This window comes from Callorhinchus milii, unplaced genomic scaffold (genome assembly GCF_018977255.1).
Source record: "Callorhinchus milii isolate IMCB2004 unplaced genomic scaffold, IMCB_Cmil_1.0 Scaffold29, whole genome shotgun sequence".
In the NCBI taxonomy this organism is placed as follows: domain Eukaryota; kingdom Metazoa; phylum Chordata; class Chondrichthyes; order Chimaeriformes; family Callorhinchidae; genus Callorhinchus; species Callorhinchus milii.
In genome coordinates this window covers 2538762-2563069 of record NW_024704770.1, presented here as the reverse complement: position 1 = coordinate 2563069, position 24308 = coordinate 2538762, and the positions used below count along the sequence as shown (strand labels likewise).

At 49.5% G+C, this 24308-nt stretch overlaps 1 protein-coding gene and 3 non-coding genes across 4 annotated transcripts; all 4 read right to left on the bottom strand.

The window, feature by feature from the left end:
* Positions 1-5290: 5290 nt before the first annotated feature.
* LOC103187575 (transportin-2) lies at positions 5291-23705 on the bottom strand. Its single transcript, XM_042344642.1, has 25 exons — positions 23566-23705; positions 21883-21994; positions 20800-20875; positions 19937-20086; positions 18692-18798; positions 18112-18245; positions 17943-18024; positions 17593-17715; positions 17057-17175; positions 16760-16820; positions 16087-16249; positions 15558-15710; positions 14697-14922; positions 13353-13524; positions 12648-12734; positions 12286-12393; positions 11453-11611; positions 10505-10592; positions 9503-9601; positions 8948-9043; positions 8110-8185; positions 7377-7476; positions 7055-7129; positions 6284-6417; positions 5291-5766 (listed from the first exon to the last, which is right to left on the bottom strand). The coding sequence occupies exons 2-24, from the start codon at positions 21979-21981 to the stop codon at positions 6310-6312; spliced, it is 2661 nt and encodes an 886-aa protein (XP_042200576.1). The 5' UTR covers positions 21982-21994; positions 23566-23705; the 3' UTR covers positions 5291-5766; positions 6284-6309.
* Positions 10073-10140, bottom strand: LOC121851147. The gene has a single exon (XR_006085835.1). It is a non-coding gene; the product is annotated as a small nucleolar RNA SNORD41 (small nucleolar RNA).
* LOC121851148 lies at positions 13861-13932 on the bottom strand. Its single transcript, XR_006085836.1, has one exon. It is a non-coding gene; the product is annotated as a small nucleolar RNA SNORD41 (small nucleolar RNA).
* Positions 19263-19335, bottom strand: LOC121851146. The gene has a single exon (XR_006085834.1). It is a non-coding gene; the product is annotated as a small nucleolar RNA SNORD41 (small nucleolar RNA).
* Positions 23706-24308: the final 603 nt, after the last annotated feature.

Genomic DNA, 24308 nt, shown 5'->3' with positions numbered 1-24308 from the left:
CTTCACCAAATCATGGGCCACGGACAACAACAAATTAGATTTGTAAAGCACCCTTCACGTCGGAAAGACGTCCCAGGGTCTTAGGCAATCAAGGGTTTTGGACCTGAACTGAGGGTTGGGGTCAGGAGGCATGGAGGGCAGGGGTGGGAAGGTGACCGAAGGCATGGCTGAAGAGGAAGGTCTCGAAGAGGAAGGTCTCGAAGGAGGTAAGAGATGGGGTGAGGCGGAGCGATTGTGGGATAGAGTTCTAGAGTGGCATTGCTAACCTGCACCAAACCAAGCTCATATTGCCCTAATTTTACCCAAGACTTCAAACCGCCTCCTTAAAGAGAAATGTTTTTTTGTCCCCCCCTGAAGACGGAAGCCAAACACACAGTAGAGAAAAGACGAGCCAGACATAAGTAGAGTCACAAGTAATTGATTTTAGTCGTAGGGAAAATAAAAAAAAAATTATACATGAATGAGAAGTTTCTCCAGTTGAGCAGAAGGTGCAAGTTGCCACCCATCACACTGATCAAAACATCATACAGTTTTACACAGGAACAGCACGCATTTACAAATATACAAATTAAAAACTAAAACACAGGCAGGGATACAGTGAGACAGCAAAAACACTGGTACAAGAGGGGCGGTGGTGGGGGGGTGGGGAGAAGAAGAGGGACAGAGGCCCTCCAAACCAATGTTAAGCAATCAGGTGAGCATCTAAAATACACAATCTCCCAACACACAGCTCGATCGGGGGCTTCAAGCTAATGTGATGTCAACTCTCCCAACCCAGCAAAGCCTAATAATATAGACCAGGCTTTGGGACAGGTCCTCACTTTCGTTTCATTCTTTGCTGCAGCATTCTTTTCAGGCAACGTTTCTGCCCCTTCCACCCCGGTTTACAACACGGTGTGATCACATTTTGCCCCACAAAACATACAGTCAGTTCACTTTACAGTATATATCCCGTGAAGCGCTTTGAGACGTCTCGAAGATGTGATAAGACGCTGTATCAAACACAAGGATTATTATTATTTCCGTCGTGACAATCAGATCGTCTCTGGATAGACATGGACAGAATCTCCAGCCCAATATACACTTAACACTGCAAGATATCAGCAGCTCAATTTTGTACCCGTCAAGAATCAGAATTGCATTGAAGCGTCTGCGTGTATTAACTCTCCCTCCCCCGCTTTCAATAAGCGTTTACACTCTTGCAGTGGGACCATGATATTCTTATGTTTTTTGTGTCATAAGAAAATCACAGCCATCTATTTCCTCAACAAAAAAAAGCATGCACACACGAACAACAGATCTTAAAGCAAGTCTTTCTTGAGGCAGGGCAACAAGTATATTACCAACGCTGCCACCTTCTCAAACAACTTTCACAATTCAAACCAGTGTGGCCTTTAAAGACTCCTCCGCCCCACAAAAAAAAGTGTTTTAGTGTGCAGTGTTAATATTTGTCAAATCTTGTTTGCCCTAACCAGTATCGTGTAGGTTTCCACAGACACAAACACTCCTCAATTAACCTCCAGGATCACCAGCAGATAACATGGCGTTTCAAGATGAAACGGTAGCGATCCATCAAATCAAGGAGGTGCGATACCAAAAAGCCCCATCACCTACACAAGAGCAGTTTCTCCCATTACCATGTGCATAATAATTACCCCCTCCAATGACCCACCAGTTTCTTAAATGAGTCTTGTACCACAGCACAATTATCATTTCTCCCCAACTTTGATATGAGAGTCCAAAGCCAGACCTGAAGTCCACGTTCCCCATTGAGGAAATAGCTTCCAGCCTGCCTTAGGGATCAGACACCTCTCCCAGGCTACATCATGGCAGAGCACTTCCAGGGAAAGAGACTTGGGCAGTTGTGGGGTGGGTCTGGGCTTTTATAGTTAAAACTTTGGACCGCCCTCCCCACACATTAATTGTTGGGCCACCCAGCAGTTTTAATAATATAATAATCCTTGCATCTGACACAGCGCCTTATCGTATCTACGCGACGACTCAAAGCATTTCACAGGACACACTGTAAAGTGAATTGATTGTATATTCTGTGGGCGAAAGGCGGCAGCCAATTGCACACAGCAGCGTCCCTCAAACAGCCGGGGATTGAAGTGACCAATTTATTACTATTGTTATTATTAATGATGAAATGGTCACCTACATGGTATAAATGTTGCCAGGCTGTCCGCGCTTCAGTTCAGTAAAGTCTGCTCTTGCTCGGAAAGATTCCACACAGCCAATAGTCAAAGGTTCAAATGTACATTGTTTTAATAACAGATCCTTTGGAGGTAATATTCTCTTCCTCCCTCCTCCCCCAGAATAGCCACAGACACCAGCTTCTGCCCACCCACCCCGGTAATGCCAGTGATATACTCAAGTTGGACTATATTAGTGCGACAAACATCTTATTTCTAGGCTTGTAAAGGGAGAGATTAAAGCAAGCATTGAACAAAGCAGCACCTGTGTCCCAAAAAGGGTCTTAGATTATAGCCAGAGACCCTGACCGAATTATTTCATCACAGGCTAAAAATAACCTCCCCTTCCCACCTCCCTCCCCACCTCCAAGTCAGCTAAGAACTACAGCTGGTAGACTGATGCTCTGAAGCTTGAAATACTCAAGTGCAGCCGCGAATAGCTAGAAACTATTATACAGACTTCCCACCTCATCCACTACTGCCCAAATGAGGCGGTTACTCTGGCTGGCATTAGGCAAGGAATCGACGACAATAATAATAATCCTTGCATTTGATATAGCCCCTTATCCTGTCTTTGAGTGGCCTCAAAGCGCTTCACAGAATGCACGGTAAAGTGATTTGACTATATATTTTGTGGGCGAAAAGCAGCAGACAATTGCACTCAGCAGCGTCCCACAAACAGTCGGGGATTGAGCGACTGCATTATTATTATTTACTTATTATTATTTTTGAAGGGATTATTAGCCCTGAAAAAGCGATCCGCCAATCGACTAACAACCGGGGTCCTACTTGCCGCTGGGTAAACAGAGGTGTACGTGTGGAGTAAGGAAACTTGCCCAACGTTTTGCAATGACCGGATGGGATTCAGAGACGTGGGCCTTTGCTGGGAGACCACACGCAAAAACAAATGGGGGGTAAAAAAATCCTCGTCCCGTGGCCCGGTTCACCCGACTAATGATGAAAATCCCACAGAAGCGATGACAGCTGCTAAAGACAGAAGACAACCTAATAATCTGGTGGGGAGGGGAGAGGAAATTCCTGGAAGAGTCTGAGCTTCCTCGCGCAAGTTTGTCACAAACGCCAAGCCGCGAAATGATGAACCTCTGATTGAGGATTGCAGGTCGTCAGCCAATGACCCCCTCACACAATCATTGTTTTTACACGACTCTCTTAAGCAAATGCAGGATTCAGCCAGGACGCTTCAGAGGTTCTTGCACCACCCTAACCCGTGGCTCCGGCATCAATTGAATCTTATACTGGGCAGATAGGAATGAACCACTCGGTTTATATGTTTTAAAAAAAAATATGACGTCAGTAGCACTTTGCTCATAGTCCCTCACAGAGGAAATCTGTCCACCAGAACCATTAGGAATGGGAGTAACTGACCAACAGTGGATGACGACAACTCAAAGCAACTACAGCATCAGCCACTTCTACACTGCGCACACGTGCAGCTCTGCTCCTGGGAACTTCGTACATGTGGAAAGCATATAACAACTGGAGTTGGACTGTATGGCCTTGCCCTCCTCCACACACAAACACCCCCCCGCGCCACCCCCCCTCAAATAGTCTCCTGGCACTTGCCACAAAACAAGAGGTTTCAACCATTGCCTGGCGTTCAGAAGTGGGGGCTATAGTGTTCTAAAGATTACGGAATGCGGCTCTGGAAACGTTGGTCAGATATGGGAGAATGTCGTTGTCAACACAGTCACTTCAAGTTCAAAGACCGACCTTTTTTTTTAAAAAAAGATGAAAGCCACTGAAATGCTCACTGTGAACAGGGGGGGGGGGGGACCTGTTGTGAGCTGTCAATAACATCTCCATTCCACTTACTACTTCCTATAAAATGTCAGTCTCCCCTGGCTCCCCTTTCCCCACTCCAGACACACCAGCTAAATTCCTACTGGGAAAGATAAGACAGTCCTTAATCCACTCGGAAAGATACTCCACCTGGTAACAAGTCGGTCAACCCCGACTGTGGATGGGAACAATTGGTCAATAATAATACTTGCATTTTGAAATGGCGCCTTATCACGTCTTCGAGACGTCTCAAAGAGCTTCATAGAAGAAACTGCAAAGTGAACTGACTGTACGTTTTGTGGGTGAAACGCGGCAGCCAAATGCGCACAGCAGCGTCCCCACAAATAGCCGTGGATCGAGTGACCAATTTTTTTATTATTATTATTGAAGGAATTATTACCCCCAGAAAAGCGATCCGCCAATCAACTAACAACGGGGTTCCCACTCACTGCTTGGGAAACAGAGGCGTGTGGAGTAAGGAAACTCGCCCAACATTTTGCCCTGCCCGCCCGGGTCTCTCGCTTGCGAGGTGGGTGTTCTAACCACCGAGCTACAGGACTCGCGCGCATTATCCCCCCCCCACCCCCCCGCTACCTAACTAGGTTCAGATACGTGCAACTAACAAACTGCCCGCCCGATATCTAGGAAGAGGCTGCGGAAGCTCATTTTGCTCTGTGTAAAAACACCTGCAGGATGTTCTATAAAAACGCCTGCCGCGTGAACTGGCACATTACGAAGACAAAAAAAAAACAAAAAAAAACACGAAGCGTCAGCCTCTTACCACAATTTTTTCTTTGTTAAAAAAAATAAAATAATAAAAACAAGTTCATGTTTTTACAGGGCGTCATAACCAGCGCATGCTTCATCACAGTATCCAGACACAGGCTTCATGCCCCCACCCTCCCTCCCTCCCTACTTGCTCCCATCCAAGAGTAGAGCAAAGGCAACTCCCTCAATCCCCACCCACCCGCCCGCCCGCCCGCCCTCCCCTCGCGTCACAGCTGCCACAAACTAAAGGAAGCACTGATCTAGGCACACAATACATTCTAATCATAGGTCCACGAGACTATCACAGTGCCAGCAGGCAGTCGAGCTTTTAAAACACTAAAGTGACTCCTTTTCTGATGACTGCCGAGGCACCAACACGACGGTTACGATACGAAGCTTGCTTTTACTTTCTATTTTGGTGCGAGAAAAAGTCTCTCTCGGACTTCTTTTTTTAAACCCGTGGCCAAAAAAGCATCAACCGTTTCCCACCCCCCCCGCCCCCACCCACCCACCCCCTCCCGCCCCGTCCTGAATTCATAGCATTTTAAAAACGAGACGATTTTTCTTTTTATTGTGGTTTAAGAATACGTGGCCAAGAGCCTTTTGCCTACTTGGTGATTTTAGGTTTCCTAATTTCCCCCTGTGGAACCACCCCCCCCCCACCCCCACTTGGCCCCCCAAACCTGTCCTGGAAGTGAGCGTACACCCCTTGAGATGTGTGGATTTTCTCGTGTGCGAGTGAGTGAGCGAGCTGCAGATCACCTCTTCAGAGGGAAAGGCCGCAGGCATTTGTCTGGATCAATCTTTCTGCCGAAACGGATCCAGTAGGTTCTGAGTTTAGAGGCTGTTTCCCCACCCGCCCTCCCTCCCCCCTCCCCCCCACACCACCCATGTTTTCAGAGACAGGGGGTGAGTTTAGTCCCACCTACACCACCCTAACCCCCAGTGGCAACAGGGCAGTGCAATTCCTAGATGGACGATTTTCCCTCCCAGCAATTGAAACCTGACAAGAAAACACAACAACACAAAAAAAAAAGGCTTTAGTATTTATACAGACCTTGCCAAGGGCAATTAAGATTACACTTACAATATCGTGCCAATGTCACAGCAAAGAATGAATGGACGAGTTGCCTCGAGCTCTGGTTAGGCGATTGATCGGCGAGTTAGTTAGGAATAACCTAATGCGTAAGCAACAAAGTTTCCCCCCCCACCCCAGACGTCCCAGAGCATCAACGCAGTCATGTCGCGAGCTCGTCTCACTACAAACGTGCAGTCCAGATATTCAGCGGATGTATTCCCAACTGAGCCGCTCTCAACTCGGGGATCAACAACCTCATCGACTCTCTCTCTCTCTCCGCAACTCCACTGTCTTCACACCCATCTCCCTCCCTCCCAGCACACTCCAGCCACACACACACACACACACACACCCCACCCCCCACAACCTAAGCGGAAACTACCATCGCAGAAACACTGCAGGCAGTTTGAGCTCTGGGTTAGCACTCGACGTCGATGCCCACCTGACATTTGTGTCCTTAAAGTTCAGCTACACGCCATAGAACGCAGACAGTCTCTCCTTTAGCAGAGGCGGGAACTGTTCTGAGAACTGCTGCCAGTTCTCCTCACCGACCTGTTCTTTGAAGCCGTGCAGGATCTGGGGAAACGACGAGAGGTTTTGTTCAAAATTTTTAAAAAAAAGCTTTGTTTAATATCCTCAGTTTTGTCAATAATCGAAAGAACGTTTTGCCCACAAAACAGTCACTCCACTTTACAGTACATTCCGTGAGACGTCTCAAAGAAGTGATAAGGCGCTATATCAAATGCAAGGATTATTATGATAGCACTGTATGCACAACCCCAATTATTTCAATGCAATTATTAATAGTCGGTCATGTCTTCCTGCCTTCCGCTATCAACCTGCCCGCTCCCTCTGCTCAGCAGGCTCCGGCCTGCTCCATGTCCCCTGCCCAGCCCGCCCCGCCATTGGCGGTCCGGCCTTCAGCCTCTCTGTCTCCACCTTCTGGATCTCCATCCCACATTGCCTTCCCCTCGCTCCATCCCTTGCCTCCTTCAAGGCATGTCTCCTCTTCGGCCACCCTCCTACCCCCCCACTTGGATCCTAATCCCCGAGTCTTGGGACGTCCTCCCACCATGAAAGGTGCTTTACGAGTGTAATTTGGTGTTGTACTGTATTAATAATCCTCGCATTAGATCAAGCGCCTTTCACATCCCAAAGCACTCTTTGGGTTCACTGTAAAGTGACTTGGGATGACCCAGAACTGAAACCTCACCTTGCAAAACATGTCTCGCAAGTCGTCCTTTGGGTTCACCCACGAAGCAACCGCATCACAGAAGAAAATAAAATCCTACAGGGAACAAGGAAGTTAGTCGGGTCTTCCTGTTGGTTTGTGTGCTTCCCCACCGCACAGGCAGCAGAGAGCGAGAGGGAGACAGACAGAGAGAGAGAGATACACACACACATAGACAGAGAGAGATAGACAACACAGACAAACAGACACAGACCGAGAGAGATATACACAGAGACACAGACACAAACAGAGACAGTCAAAGAGAGAGCGAGAGATAAAGAACTGCTTCGAACAGATTCCTCACCTGCACCACACCCCCGGGATTCACTCCAATCATCATGCAGATTCCACGGAAGGCAGAGTCTTTCTCCTCATTGTCACGGATGTTCCGCAGGGATGTGCACCTGGGGAGGGCAGGGCCAAGGGAACGTCAATCCCACCCCGACCAACGGCAAGTTTCAACACATAATAACAAGTCCTTCGATTTGATACAGGGTCTGATCACATCTTCTAGAATTCTCAAAGCTCTTCACAGAATATACTGTACAGTGAATTGACTGTATATTTTGTGGGCGAAACCTGGCAGCCGATTCTGCACAGCAGCGTCCCACAAAGAGGCATGGATTAAACGGCCAAATTGTTGTTATTATTTCTTCTTGATGGGTTTATTATCCCCGGAAAAGTGATCCACCACTCAACTAATAACTGGGCTCCTACTTTCTGCTAAGTAAACAGAGGGGTGTGTGTGCGCGTGTAGGAAGGAAACTTGCCCAACGTTTCGCCATTCCCGGGCGGGAATCGAACCCGAGAAGCGAGTGCTCTAACTACTGAGTTGCAGGACTACACCATGAGGTGTAGCGACTGTGTACTTTGTGAAGAGAAACACGGCAGCCAATTGTGCGCGGCAGCGTCCTGCGAACAGCCGTGGATTGAGCCAGTGACCAAATTATTGTTATTCAAAGGGATTATTACACGTCGCAATTCTCCGCCAGCACAGCAAACACACACACACCGAGCAGATAATGATTGAAGCTTACCAGGGTCTGATGAACTGCTGCAGCATGGGGGCAACCTCCTGCGGACACACGTAGCCCAGCCGCCCGATGGTGATAGCTGTAGGCAGGGAAAGCAAGACCTTCAGCTCCCACAGGCAGCAAAAAGTTTGCCCAGGCGCCAAAGCACACAACAGTAAGTTGCATTTACACAGCTCCCCACCACCCCCCTCACGCGGGGTAGTGTCTCAAAACGCTTCAAAGTAGGGTGGGGGGTGTTTAAGATTGTTTTGAGGCACGCCTAAGTAAATAAAGCAGTCCTTCAGACTCTGCTGGCTTTCGATTGGCGAACGGATCGATTTCAAGATCCTCTCGCTCGTTTTCAAATGCCTCCGCACCTCCCCGCCCACCCGATCTGCTTCATTCTCGGCCAGCTCCAGCTTCCTGCCCGGCCCTTATGCCCTCCACTCCACCATCGGCGGCCGTGCCTTGAATCGCTACCCAGAAACTTTCTCCCTTAATCCCTCTGTCTTTCCCCCTCCTTCAAGATCCATCTCAAGACCTTCATTATTGATCGTGAGCATCCCCGGCCCCTTGGGACGTCCTCCCGACGTGAAAGGTGCTATGCAAATTTAATTTTGTTGCTGTGCTTAATCACCGTTGGGGATTGGGAGCCAGTGGAGCCCGACAGGGCTCGGCGTGATGGGGGTTACGGGTGAGTATTCGGGCAGAGGAGCTTTGAATTAATCAATCAATTAATTTTGTGTCTGGGGAGACCAGCGAGGAGGGCATTGGAATAGTCCAGTGATGATCAGATGGGGGTGGGGTGGGGGAGTGCGAGTGAGTTCCATTGCAGGCTGAGATCACGGACTTCGTATCTTACCCGTGTTTTCGAGCAGTGTTTTGGGAGTGTTGGGTCTGTTGATTATCTCCACCAAGTTATTCAGTACCAATGAGACGTACGGCTGCATCTCGGCACCTGAGGAAGAAGATGGGGGGCAGGAGTCAGAGGGGCAACATCACTGACCGACTGGGGTCAGCTTAGTAATAATACAGCACCTAATAATATTATCATCACATCTTCGAGATGTCTCAAAGCGCTTCACGGAATATGCTATAAAGTGAATTGGCTGTGTGTTTTGTGGGCAAAACGCGGCAGCCAATTGAGCACAGCAGCGTCCCATAAATAGTTGTGCATTGAAGTGACCGATTCATTATTTTTTTTTGGAAGGAATTATTACCTCCGGAAAAATGATCCGCCAATCGACTAACAACCATGTTCCCAGTTTTTGCGAGGTAAACAGAGGCGTGCGTGTGGAGTAAGGAAACTTGCCCTAGGTTTAGCTCTGCCCGGGAATCAAACCCATGTCCTCTTGCTAGCGAGGTGTGTGCTCTAACCATTGAGCTACAGGACTTCAGATATCAGGAAAACACTCACCCATCTGCATACAGATCTCCCCAATGGCCCATGTGGCGTTATTGCATACAGAGATGAACTCTGGGTTCAGGTTGGTCCCCAAGATTGGCATGAACTCCGCTATATTCGGGTAAAGAATTTTAGAAGGGAAATTAAATGATAATAATAATAATAATCCTGGCATTTGATACAGCGCCATATCACATCTTCCAGTCGGCGCAGGCGTGTGTGGAGTAAGAAAACTTGCTAAGGTTTCCCCCTGACCCGCTTGGGAATCAAACCCAGGTCCTCTCGCTTGCGAGGCGAGCGCTCTAACCACTGAGCTACAGGACTACGCGAACACAACATAAACATCGAACAGTTAGGTTTAGATATCAATTTAGCGCATCCCCTTTTCTGGGGACAACGGGATTTCCCTGGCCTTCAATCTCGCAAAACTTTGCTCCAGGAGTAAACCAGGCCTCTGTTGATGAGGGACCTAAACAACTCAGTCACAAGCTGAGAAAAGAAGCCATTCCCCTACACCTACATCCTGCCAAAAGCAGCCACTTGCCTACCCTCCCGAGGGCAAACCCGGAAACCAGAGAGCCTTTGGATCAGACAGTACGAATATGTGAAACATCACCACATTCAGAGAACACTTTGTGCATCATTTCCAGAGGATACAGGTACGATCGCGAGAGGGCGAGGGAGGGAGAATCGTGACCAAGGGAACCAGAGACCGGTATCTCCCCCCTTCAAATGGGAACAGGCTTCTGAAGATACATCAACAACAAAGGACATTTTACACGGCGCCTCTCACATCAGGAGGAAGTCCCAAGACGCCGGACAGTTAAGGATTGGTGGAATGGAGGAAAGCACGATACTGCTTTGATCGAAAGCACGGCACGGTTGGTCGAAGAGAAGGGTTTTGAGACGGGTGTTGAAGGAGGCAAGGGGGGGGACTGTGGGATGGAGTTCCCAATAAAATCCCAACTAAAGGGGGGAGGTGGCGAGATGAAGGGAGGTCACAGACACACTTACCTATACACGGCTTCACGTGTTGAAAACAGGCTTTGGTTAGGTCACCGAGGAGTGCAAATGAGCTCTGCCGCACCTCAGGCATCGTGTCCTACGGGACATTATAAAGAAAATATCAGAGCAGCGCTACCATTAAAAATCTGGTGTGGGTTCCCCTTGAACCTTTCAACAACTTGCACCCCCCTCACTCAGGGCAGCACCTGACAGTGGCGGAGCACGACTCCGAGCTGGGCGGTGGGGGTGGGAGGGCGGGTGAGTGTGACCGTAGTCACGGTCGAACAGGAAGGTCTTTCGAGCACGACCTGAAGATGGAGAAGGAAGAAGGGGGCACGGCGGAGGGATAGAGGAAGAGCGTGACAGAGTTTCGAGGTGCGGCAGCTAAAAGCGCGGCCGCCAACGGTGGAACGGAGGGCACGAGGGACAAGCAGAAGGCTGGAGGCAGTGGGTTGAGCAGGTCAGAGGGGTGTGGGGGCATGAAAGGATTTGAGAGTTGTTAATTATGGGTTCAATGAAGTCCTGCCACAGAGGAAGGTAAGGTATTGTGACGATGCACGGCCAAGGCTCAGAATAGAAAGGTTTCCACAGTCTAGTTCAGGATTCAAATGTCTGCTGTTTCTATTCATCATTGCACTTGGGCCGTGCTTCGAGTTTCAATACCACAGTCCTCTTCCTTCCCCCATAATCTGCCACAGATGTACAACAGCAACACAGTGGATGAACTGGGCGCCGCGTTTCGCCCACAAAATTTAGAGTCACTACACTTTATAATATATGTGGGGGGCACGCAGAGAGAAGAGGGAGGGGAAGGAAGGGGTAAGGGAGAGAGAGAAAGGGGGGAGAGAGAGACAAATAGAAGAGAACTTGGCCAACATTTACATATCTCGTAACTTGGCTGTGATCTTTGCTCGATCAAATATTGGTCTTGCTTCCCCGCAATCCTTTACCACTCACCTGCATGCATTGAAAGAGAAGGGTCATGATGTTGCTCCTGGCTACCAGCTGCTCCACATTGCCCCCGAGCCCCTCCGCTAGCCCGCTCAGCAAGTCCAGGGCCACGATCATGAAGTCTTTATCTGGAGCTTCGTATTGCTCCGGCTGTGTGTTATACATCTGAAAACAACCACGTTTTTTTTTTTAATTAATATTTTTTAAGGTTATCCCTGTGAGCAATCGGCTGCCGGGTTTCGCCCACGAAACACACGGTCAATTCGCTGTGCAGTATGTTCCGTGAAGCGCTTTGAGAAGTCTTAACACGATAAGGCTTATTATTGTTATCATTGTCCTGAAATGAAACTATTCCACCCCAAACTGACGAAGCATGGCCGAGGCAGTGACGAGGCATGGCCGAGGCTCAGAATAGAAAGATTTCCACAGTCTAGTTCAGGATTCAAATGTCTGCAGTTTCCATTCATCATTGCACATGGGCCGCGCTTCCAGTTTCAATCGACCTCTTCCTTGCCCCATAATCTGCCGCAGATGTACAACGCTAACAATATCGATTTTATGGAAAGCAAACCAGATGGATCTTGGCGTTCTTTGCGTCTAGCTATGTTCTTACGTTGCAACACAATCCAAAACGAAACGACACTTAGGCAACGCCTTTCACGTCGGGAGGACGTCCCAAGGCGCGGGACAGTCAGGGATCTGGAGCTGTGGGGTCGGGATCGGGGAGGGCGTCCGAGGGCTCGATCGAAGTGGAGGGTTTTGAGGAGCGAGGCGAAGGGAATTTGGGGTGGAGTTCCATAGGGTGGGGGCAGAGAAGCTGTTCTCACGAAGGAGCTCACCATAGCTTGGGCAAGTGTCTTCTGCACCAGGGTGACACAGCGCTGATAGACTGGCTCACAGTACGGGAGGAATCCACTCTGCAGGGCTGTTGCTACTGACGAGAGGCACTGCGGGAAGAAAAATAAATAAACGTTCAGAGAAGTAGCTCGTCTACCAACAGAGACCGGTGAGGTCACTGCCCAATAACGCCAACGCTTAAGAGAGGAGACTCCTATACACAAGCGGCTATTCTGCTGAGGTTTGAGGGGCTACTGATGGGGGTCAGGACTGAACGGCAGCCATTAAGATCTCCTGCAGCAGGGATGCGGTGCTCTTTCTATACCACTCGTGTCTCCCAGTCTCCACATCTGCCACCACTTACCTCCAACAGAGGGAAAAGGTCCTTGTCTTCATCCTTCAACTCATTCCATTTCTGTATCAGAGGAGGCATCAGCTTCTGGATGTATTCCTGTTAGACGGAGTAGATCAGTAACCAACAGTGGCCATAATAATAATCAGCGCCTTATCATGTCTTTGAGACGTCTCAAATCGCTTCACAGGATATACTGTAAAGTGGAGTGACTGGTACTTTTTGTGGGCAAAATGCAGCAGCCAATTGCGCACCAGTGTCCACAAACCGTCGTGGTTTGAGCGACCGCGATTATTATTTTCGTTTAGAAGGATTATTGCCTGGAAAAGCGGTCTGCCAATCGACTAACAAGCGGGCTCCTAGATACTGCTAGGTAAACACAGACGTATGTGTGCGCGTGCAGTAAGGAAACTTGCCCAATGTTTTGCCCTGCCAGCCCAGGCGGGAATCAAACCCAGGTCCTCTTGCTTGAGAGGCGAGCGCTCTAACCACTGAGCCACAGAGTAGATCAGTAATCAATAACGTCCATAGAAGGACAACCTAGAGCGGGCGCGGGTTTGAAGGCACCTCAAAAAAAAAAGAGTGCAAATACGATCTGCAACTTAGTGAGCGCGAGACACACGTGTGTGTGTGTGTGTTTGTGAGGCGGTGAGACGAGGGCAAAAGCTTCAGAGTTTTAATTCAGTGATCGCCACTACCGAAATAATCACTGCGTACGGGTTTATTGAGGTGATGTCCCACAGAGTCGGCCAGGGTGCCGATGGCGTCGTACAGAATCAGGAGGTTCTTGTGCTGGTACTTCCCGAATGCAAAGACTAACGTGTCCAGGATATAGCTGAGATACGGGACGAGTTCTGTGCAGGCCTCCTCCTCCAATGTAGCAAAGGCACTGAGACAGAAACACACACATACCGCAACCGTTTACAAATCAACATTTTACACAGCACCTTTCACGTCAGGGATTTGGACCTGAGCTGGGGGTTGGTACTGTGTGTGTGGGGGGTTGGGGGGGAAGGAAAGGCAGATGCAGGAGGGTGGCCGAAGGCACAGTCGAGGAGGAGGGTCTTGAGCCAATTGCGCGCAGCAGTGTCCCACTAATCGTCGTAGATCGAGTGACCAAATTATTTTTTTTTTTGGAGTTGGAGCTGAATGAGCGACTGGCAGATCAGTAAACAAGCCCTGATACAATGCACCAATCGCAGTGACAGCTGCAGCAACAGAGGCTCTGGATCAGTCAGTACGAATACTATATAGATCATCAGCATCACTGATTAAAGGATTTATCCATCATCTCCAGAGCCTCAATCAATCACTGAACCGCAGAGCTTGCACATGACAGTACAGCAGCAGGAGATTCCATGGTTGCAATCTGCGTTACCTGCTTACTGCGAGGTAAACAGAGACGTTAAGAGTCGGTAAAAATTTAAGCAACTTAAACTGCAATTGTTCCCGTGGAAAAAAGAGAGGCGACATGATTGCTGTCTGTAAGATTCTTAAACGGGTGAGACAATGTAGGTCACGACGGGCTGTTTCAACTTGTCCAGAACAGTAAAACTAGAGGAGAGACACAGCCTGCGATTGAAGCGGGTNGTGGGGGGTGGGGGCTAAATTCACGACAAATCTACGCACACACTATTTCAGTGAGCGAACAGTGAACCTGTGGAACAGACTCCCTGGGGAGACGGTCGAAACAGGAAGCGCTGATTCTTTCAAACACAGATTAGATGGTCCTCTTTTAGGAAATAACATTGTGGGGTACAGCACAGGGGTAGTTTGGGACATACACGCGTGCGACCACCAGGAAGGTGGAAGGCGAAATAGGAACCTTTTCGTCTCGCGTTTCTTAAGTTCTTATGAGCAGATGCAAGGAATGAGACCAAATGGGCCAAAACACTTTCAGAACAGAGTGGAAGTTAGAGAACAAAACCAGAAGACAGATACAAGTTTTAGTTTCTTCCCTTTGTCTGGGGGAAACGCCAGGGCATGTCAGAGACCCCGCACCCCCACCCCGCTCCCCTCAAACCCCACTGACTGACCCCGTCTTCCAGCCCAAACACACACCTGCATGCTGCCTCTTGCACCCGCTTATTCCCATCCAGGATCCGCTTGAGCAGTTCTGTCATCAGTGGTTTCAAGTACTGGTCTGGGGGCTGGCTGACCACCCAGTGCGCATAGCGGCTGAGTGTCCAACAGGCAATGGAACGCACCAGTGCCTTCTTGTCCGGGAGACACTGGATCAGGTGTGGGATCAGCTCAGGCAGGTATGGGACCATTCCCTGCATGCAACCTGGGGTGGGGGGAGGAGGGAGAAAGAGAGAACATAAGGACGGTCAGTGAGTGAATCGGAATAATAATAATACATACAGTGCTAATACCTTGCATTTGACATAGCGCCCTATCACGCCTTCGAGACGTCTCAAAGCGCTTCACAGGATATACTGTCAAGTGAATTAACTGTGTATTTGTGGGCGAAACCCGGCAACCATTTGCGCACAGCAGTGTCCCCACAAACGGTTGTGGATTAAGCGACCAAATTATTATTATTTTTTGGGAAGGGATCATCACCCTCGGAAAAGCGATCCGCCATTCGACCAACACCCGGGTTCCTACTTACTGCTAGCTAGAGAGAGGCGTATGTGGAGTAAGGAAATTTGCCAAACGTTTCGCCCCGATTGGGAACCAAATCCAGGTCGTCTCGCTTGCGAGGCGAGTGCTCTAACCACGGAGTTACAGGAGTTGTGTTGAGATAAAGGTTTACACGGAGGGGATCTGCAAGTTACGCACCTCAATACATTTACAAAGAGAACTTAAATCTGGGCCAGTGTTTCAACTTTAATCGGAGCTCCAGACTACAGAGATTCACCACTTAGTAACTACTGAAGACTGTATTGTGCAGCCGACAACCCTACTTGCGTCGTGTACCTTCTGCAATGGCCCCGAGAACCAGGATCCCAGACTCTTTGACCACCCAATCCGGATTGAAGAGCAGCCCTTTGAGCAGCGGCAGGAGGTGGGGCAGAAGATCATCCCGAAAAACATTGGCCAGAACGTCCAACGCGGCTGCAGAACATTTCCCTGCCAAAACACACCAGATGTTCAGAAACCTCAGTCACGTTACATAAAGACAACGGGCGCAAAATCTGCAACAACCACAACTTGCATTTAAATAGTGCCCGTCATGCGGGGTGTAGAGTCACAGAGCGCTTCTGTAGAGTCAATCTAAGTCCCGCCCCGACGCAGGTGATCAAGCAAAGCCTCGGCAAAACATAATCCGCCAATCGACTGACAACCGGATTCCTACTTACTGCTGGAGGTGTGTGTGTGTGTGAGAGAGAGAGGAGTAAGAAACTTGCCCATTGTTTTGCCCACATCTCTCGCTTGCGAGGCGAACGCTCTAACCACTGAGCTACAGAACTCCAGGCGCCTCGGGACTACCCGACGATGAACTTACTCAGGTTCCAGTCCGACAGAGTGTCGTCATCGTCGTCGTCGTAATCATCATCTTCTGCAGTCGCATCCTCCTCGTGCTGCAGCGTGACCGTGCGCGACTTGTGAAACCGTGGCTTAATGTCCTGCTCGCTGTCTGGAACAGCTTCGTCCTCCTCCACATCGCCCTGAGAGTGAGATACAGTGTGAGAGGCAAAGGGGAGGACGGAGGTCCAAAAGGTGGTGGCTTAGAGGCTGAAGTCCCCGACCGCCAATGGTGGTGGAAGCAGACACGGCGATAAGGGGTTGGTTGGCAAGTCACAGAGTTAGGAAGGAGCAAGGCCACGGTGGGCAAAAGAAAATAGCCACGGCAGATTTTCGCGCTGTGCATTTTCCAGAAAAACAAGGTCAGGTCTGTCTCTGCGCTCCGCAGTAATTTAATTCGCACTATTCTTTGCTCCAAAGGAACAGAAAATTGTCAGACAGTCAGCAAAGATGCTGAAGCGATTCACTGATCCCGAGTTGGACTGAAGCAGCCACCGAAGATTGTGTGTGAAGTTCAACGGCTCACCATCCAAACGGAAGGAGCTCACCACTGCACAGTCAGCCTATATTGTGTCCGATTTACGATCGTTCAATCCCACCTTCAAGCATGCGTGGAGGAATATACGCAACTGAGTTTGGAATGAACTCCTTACCTTTAAAAGGATGATATCGATCTCAGAGTACTTCATCCCAATCACTAAAATAGGAATTAATCTGGAATGAAGCGAAATCACTAATGTCAGATCAGGTTTAATTCAGACCACAACCATCTTCTCTCTTCCACCCACCCCTCCCCCACCACGCCTCTCAACAACAGCTTTCATTTCGCGACCCCTCTCACGCGGGATAACGTCTCAGAACGCCTGAGAATGACGGAGCACGACCTCGAGCTGATCTTAGGCAAAGGAGTCGTTTAACAAAACACCGACTCCACATCCACTGATGCTTACTGTATCAAGTGACCAGACAGGACTTCCTTACAGATGGGTTGCTCAGCTAACGTCAGCCAGAATTCACACGCTTCCAATGACACGTTTTCATCAGCATCCTGAGTCCTCTGTAGCATATACTGTGAGGGGTGGGTGGGGGGAACGGAGCAAACTGTGAAGGTTCTCTATCACATTATGAGCCCAACTCCCACCTAATTCCAAAATTACACTCAACCACGTTCTCTGGATCTGCACAATAACAATAATTATAACTGCATTTGACAGCGCCTTATCACGTCTTCGAGACGTCTCAAAGCGCTTCACCAAAATTATTCTTATTAATTAACGATGGCAGAAAGAGGCATCACATTCAACCCCGCGATCAGCAACAAATTGAAGTCAAGTCACCCAAACCCCCCCACCCACCCCCTCCATTCAGTGTGTCGTGTCTGTGCTGCTCTTTGATTCCCAGCAGCACACCCTGTGCCCACACTATCCACATTCTCACAGTGGGCTCAGTTGGAATCGGTGCAGAGATCTGGCTGGACGGACTGTACCTGGATGATACTGTGCATGTGTGGGAGCAACCGATCAATCCGCACCTCCAGCAGCATCACCAGAGCTCGGCACACGTTCTTCCTCACCTCAGAGTCCTCGTCTGTCGCCAACGCGAACAGGTGCTACAGGAAACACAACCGCTAAGTCGTTGAATACTGATAATAACCCTGGCATTTGATACAGCGCCTGATCGCGTCTTCGAGACGTCTCAAAGCGTTTCACAGGATACGCTGTAAAGTGTAGTGACTGCGTGTTTTGTGTGTGAAACGCAGCAGCGCGTGTGTGTGTTTACTGTGAAAACTGTTACCGTCAAAGCAGGATAGTTGATGAGCGGAAACATCTTACTCACCTCAATGAACGTATCGACATTATCCATCAGCGCCTGAGCCCTACCGATGATAAACTGGTTCACACAGGCGATCGCATGAGACCTGAGACAGAGACAGAAATAGATTCATGACCCAGCGACGCGTCGTATCATTGTGGCCAAAAGGGTTGGATCTCAAAACGCCTGGTACCTGATCTTTGGACTGCAATGCTTGAAGAATTGCAGGAACTTGGGGATCATGATGTTGAGTGGTCTGTTCAGGGCATCGCTGTCCAGCATCTCGGAGGAATCCTCACAGATTTTCTGTAAGGCACCGAATGCTCCCTGCACCAGACATAGGCGTGAGAGAGTTAGCAACGACCATAATAAACAATAATAATCCTTGCATTTGATTATAGCACCTCATCACGTCTTCCAGACGTCTCAAAACGCTTCACAGAGTTACCGTAAATTGAATTAATCGACTGTGTATTTTGAGGGCAAAGCTGTACAGACACTAGAAGTAAAACAGAAGCTGCTGGGAACACGCAGCAGGTCAAGCAGCATCTATGGAGAAAGAGAGCGACACAGAGGAGAGCGAGTTAACGTTTCAGATCGATGACCTTTCGTCAGATTTCATTGACCTGAAACGTTAACGCATTTTCATCTCTTCAGAACCGCTGCCTGACCTGCTGCGTGTTCCCAGCCACTTCTGTTTGTATTTCAGATTTAGACACTATAAGTATTTGTTTTATTTCCCCCTCCACCCCAAAGTGCTCAAACATACCTACCTCACAGGTGTTATAATCCTCAGAGTTGAGCAGGTTACAAAGCTGAGGGAGCAACTCAGGCCAGGCTTGTAGCTCGCCCTTTGAAGCGATGGTAGTGATGAGAATACCTACACGAAGCAGACACATATAGAAAGTCTAGAACCTCCAAGCACCTTTTGCAAACTTTACGGTAACTCTTCACCTACTGTATTACAATAATAATCCTTGTATTTGATATAGCGCCTTATCAAGTCTTTGCAACGTCTCAAAGCGCTTCACAGGATATACTGTCAAGTGAATTGACTGTATATTTTTGTGGGCGAAACACAGCAGCCAATTGCGCAAAGCAGTGTCCCAGAACAGTTGTGGATTGAGTGAGTGACCAAATTATTATTATTTATTTGGAAAGGGTTATTACCCTCAGAAAAGCTGGTGAACAGAGCAAAGAAACTTGCCCAACGTTTTGCCCTGCCGGGAATCAAACCCAGGTCTCTCTCGCTTGCGAGGTGAGCGCTCTCACCACTGAGCTACAGGATTCCAGTATATCCCCAGATCTTTAAGCAAGCCACAATACAATGCAGCAACAGAGGCTCTGGATCAGTCAGTACGAATACTATATAGATCATCATCATCACTGATTAAAAGGATTTATCCATCATTTCCAGAGCCTCAAATAAGAACTTGCATTTACACAGCGCCCTTCACGCCGGATGGAGCGCTTAATAGCGGCGGAGCCCGATGCTGCGGCACGGTTAAGGAGGAAGGTCTTCAAGCGCAGCCTAAAAATGGGGAGAGAGATAGAGAGTGGGCAAAGCAAAGGGGACTGAGGGAGAGAGTTCCACAACTTCGGGGAATAGTGACCGAAAGGGCGTCCGCCGATGGTGGGGCGGAGGGTCTGGGGGAAAGGAGGAGGCCGGAGCCAATCGAGCAGAGGCAGCGGGTAGTAGTGATGGGCGAGAGCAGGTTGGAGAGGAAGGGGGGGGTGTCAGGGCGTGAAGGGATTTAATTACAAGAGTGAGGATCTCGAAATCGATCGGCTCTGTGACAGGGAGCCAATGGAGTTTAACAAGGACTGGAGTATTCGATCGATCACTGAGCCCCAGAGGTTACACACGACAATCCAGCACCAGATCCCATTGGCTGCAATCTGCGACTTGCACTCAATCTCTCAAACATAAATCGCTAGTGATCTTCATCGATTTCCCAAACTGAAGGCATGCGTTCACTGGACCTGTGCACATGGCCTTGCTGTCAGTAGGTGCTTACCTATGGTTGCTCTGATAAGGGGCGAGGTATCCCCGATGTTGTTCAAACATTCCTGCTTAATAAAATCAGCCACTCCCTGTGGAAAACTCTGGTAATGAGCCTTCACGTTGTTCTTCAGAATCAGCCCGCTCAGGGATCTCGTTGGCTCATCTGCAAGGAGTGAAATACAAGTCATCGCACCGCAAGGCACCAAAGCTGCTGATAACATCAACACAGCGCCCCTCACGCAGGAGCGCTTGATAATGGCGGAGCACAACGCTGAGCCGGGGAGGGGTGACCGTAGGCATAGTCGAATCGCAAGGTCTTCAGATACGACCTGAAGTTGGGGAACGAAGGAAGAGGGGCCAAGTGAAGGGATAGAGGAAGAGTTTTGGGGTTGAAAGCCCGGCTGCCGATGGTGGAACGGAGCCAGTCGAGCAGAGGGATTCGAAAACTATCACACAAGAGCTGCGGTAAGTCTAGCAAGTTGTTAATTATGGGTTCAATTAGATACTGCACAGTGACGATGCACAACCAAGGCTCAGAATAGAAAGAATTCCACAGAGTCTAGTTCAGGATTCAAATGTCTGCAATTTCCATTCATCATTGCTCATGCTGGGTTAGGTGGGGGGTGGGGGGGGAGAGAGAGAGTGGGGAGAGGGAGAGAGAATAAAGGAGAGAGAGAGAGTTATGGTGTAAGCAGGTCGGAGAGATAGGGAGGGCATGAAGGGATTTGAAAATGATTGACAGTAAGCCAGCACTGTCCCCCGTGGAGAGGTAGGGAGCGACTTCACACTGTTCCCGGCAGAGTTTGGGCCCCAGGCACTCCACAAAGAGTGTGTGGGGGTCGAAGTTTTAGCAAGACGTAAATCATTCAACAATACCTTCAGATTTTAGCCTCGTTAGGACAAAAATGAGATAATTGTTGAAGTCTGGATACTGATTCAGTTGCTCCAATTTCTATAAAGCTCAGTTCAGGATAAATCAGAGATTACAACATTACATTTGCATAGCCTTTCACGTCGGGAGGATGTCCCAAGGCACTGGACAATCAGTGTGCAAAGCGCACCAACCCATGTTGTAACACTTGCTGAATGAGCCACACTGGATCAGTAGGTAAGCCACGATACAATGCACCATAATCACAGTTGACAGATGCAGCAACAGAGGCTCTGGATCAGACAGTACGAATACTACACAGTATTTAGATCATCATAATCACAGCGTCAAGGATTTATCCATCATTTCCAGAGCCTTCACCACTGTGGCCAGTCCATTAAGCCATCCAAATGCAGCATAAATAGTCATCCAAGTCAACAACAATTTGCATTTATACAGTGCCCCCTCACACAGGGTAGCGCCCCAGAGCTCTTATGGGATGCGAAGTCCTGCACCCACAGATTGAAAGAGGAAGGGAAGGAGCAATGAGTGCCTGTAGCTTAGTGGTTAGAGCATTTGCCTGGCAAGCCAGAGGCCCTGGGTTTGATTCCCGACAGGGTGAAACGTCGGGCAAGTTTCCTTATTATAATATAATAATAATAATAATTCCACAAGTTCTGTTTACCTAACAGTAAGTAGGACCCCGGTTGTTAGTCAATTGGTGATCGCTTTTCCGGGGACAATAATCCCTCCAAAAAAAATTAATAATAACTTGGTCACTCACTCTGTTTGTGGGAATGTTGCTGTGCACAATTGGCTGCTGCGTTTTGCACACAAAATATATAGTCAATTCACTTTACAGTATATTCTCGAAGACGTGGTGAGGCACTTTATCAAATGGAAGGATTATTATAAACCCAAGTCCAGATTCCAGCTTTGTTTTTAAACAAACCCAAGATAACTGATTCATAATTAGATAACTGATACTCAAGAGAGACTGACTTCCAACACCAGAACCAAACGGTCAACATTCACAACTGCTGGAGCTATTCCAGAGCAGGATTCCCGTTCCGCAAGGCAAAGGATACTTGCTGTACCGCACGCTGTGTTGCTGTGTCTGGCGACTGAGAGTCTTTGAGCAGTTGAAGCACTTGCTGGAGTCCCTGTTCGTCAGGTTGCCACTCCATCGCAAACACTTCCCTGGAATCAGAAAGCATTAAACATTAAATCACTAGGAGACACCTCCGCGGGTTATCTATCAAGCGCAAGTGGCATGCCACCCAGTCAAGAAACCTACTAGCGCAGGAGGGTTAGAGAAGAAAATAATAATAATAATAATCCTTGCATTTGATATAGCGCTTTTCACGTCGGGAGGACGTCCCAAAGCGCTTCACAGAACCCACTGTAAAGTGAATTAACTGTGTATTAAACTGTCAGATTCAAAAAATATATAAAATAAACATATAACTATATATATATACATATAAAATAATCCTCGCATTTGATACAGCGCCTCGTCTCACATCTCCAAGCCGTCTCAAAGACGCTTCACAGAAAAACACGGCGAAGTGCACATATATTTTGGGGGCGAAACGCGGCAGCGGTGCCCCACGAGCAGCCGTGGATATGCAACCCCACGTTCGTGTAGGGGGGCGGTGGGGGGGCGGGGGGGTAGCATCTATATGTTGTTGATTGTCCTCCATCGGATTGCCCACCCGCTCGGGAATGTGAGATGGAACAGTGTGGAGGAAACTCTGGGGATATAACCCGGGGAAGGGGAGGGGGGGAATTGGCTCTGCTCTTTCCACAGGAGCTGAAACAGTTTTTCTTCTCATATATTTACGTGTGTATATATATATGTGTGTGTGTGTATATTGACTGAACCTAAAGCTGTGCTCCAACACAAAAAACACGTGCGCCATTTGGGTGGATAAGAGGCGCCAACGCGTGCGATTAAAGGGGAATGATCAGTGAAGCCTTTTTTTTCGGGGGGAGAGGGGGTGAAAAATACATAAATAAATAAAAAATAAAGACCTTTCTCGTCCAAAAACGTGAGAGGACATGAGCAGCGAAGTCACCACGTGTGGCGGAGCCACGGGGGCCGTGTCAGGCCCTCCCTCCCTCCCTCCCTCACCACAGGGCACAGGCCGCCGGGCTGGTCACAGGCCTCTCTCTCCCTCTCTCTCTCCCTCCCTCCCTCGCAGGAGCTTCGGGCTCAGGCTCTGCCCTCGGGAATCACAGGCCGCTCTGGGCTACGGACAGGCCTCCCCCTCCCTCCCTCCCTCCCTCTCTCAGGGCACAGGCCGCCGGGCTGGTCACAGGCCTCTCTCTCTCTCCCTTGAGGTCCGGCCTCTCCCTCCCTCCCTCCTTCCCTCCCTCCCTCAGGGCCAAGTTGCTGCGCTGATCACAGGCCTCTCTCCCTCCCTCTCTCCACCCCCCGCCCCCCTCTCTAGGCCTTCCCCGCCCCAGGCCTCTCCCGCCACCCCTCCCAGACCCAGGCCTCTCGGCTGGGACGCGGGCCCGTGTGGCTCCGTCCCTCTCTCTCTCTCTCTCTCTCTCAGGGCCTCTTCCCCCACCCCCTCCCCCTCCCCCTTCTTCCACTCGGGGAGACATAGAGAGTAGTGGCCGCCGGGGCCCGGCGATCGCTGCTGCAGGAGCCGCCGGTGGTGGTGATGGTGGTGGTGGTGGTGCAGGGCGGGGCCTGGGCCCGAACACAACCCGCGGCCCCCGATCGCAGCCGTAGCCCTCTCCCCCCCTCGCCCCCGACTTACCTCAGCCTCGCACTCTAGGCCCCGGCTTCGGCCCCGCGGCCCAGGCCCGGGATCCCGGTCAGTGTCAGAGTGTCAGGGCCGCGGCCTCTCTCCTCTCCCTCTCTCTCTCTCTCTCTCTCACTCTTCTTCTTCTCTCTTCCAAACCCGAGCTCTTTCTTTCCTTTCTTTCTTTCTTTCCTTCTCTCTCTTTCTCTCTCTTTCTCTCCTCTTTTTTTTGGGGGTCGGGTTTAAATTTTCACTCCCGCCGCCGGCCACGTGACCGCCGGAAGTCGCTGTGCCCACCGCGCGCGGTGACCACTTCCGGTCCCGCCCCCTCCCCCCCCCCCACACACACACACCACCCACTGACAGACAGTGAGAGAGATGGAGAGAGGGAGGGGGGGAGAGAGAGAAAGAGAGCGATAGATAGAGGGATAGACAGAAAGAGAGAGATATAGAAAGAGAGGGATAGATAGAGAGAGAGGGATAGGTAGAGAGAGAGGGATAGATAGAGAGAGAGGGATAGATAGAGAGAGGGATAGATAGAGAGAGGGATAGATAGAGAGAGGGATAGATAGAGAGAGAGGGATAGATAGAGAGAGAGGGATAGATAGAGAGGGAGGGATAGATAGAGAGGGAGGGATAGATAGAGAGATAGATAGAGAGAGAGGGATAGATAGAAAGAGAGAGGGATAGATAGAGAGAGGGATAGATAGAGAGGGAGGGATAGATAGAGAGAGGGATAGATAGAGAGAGGGATAGAT

Excerpts from the sequence above, each read along its gene's own strand:
- LOC103187575 (XM_042344642.1), bottom strand. The coding sequence starts at position 21,981 with ATGGAGTGGCAACCTGACGAACAGGGACTCCAGCAAGTGCTTCAACTG. Across the intron at positions 18,246-18,691 it reads AGGATTATAACACCTGTGAG|GGAGCATTCGGTGCCTTACA; the intron begins GTAGGTATGTTT and ends TGTCTGGTGCAG. Across the intron at positions 16,250-16,759 it reads TCGATATCATCCTTTTAAAG|GGCGATGTGGAGGAGGACGA; the intron begins GTAAGGAGTTCA and ends TCTCACTCTCAG.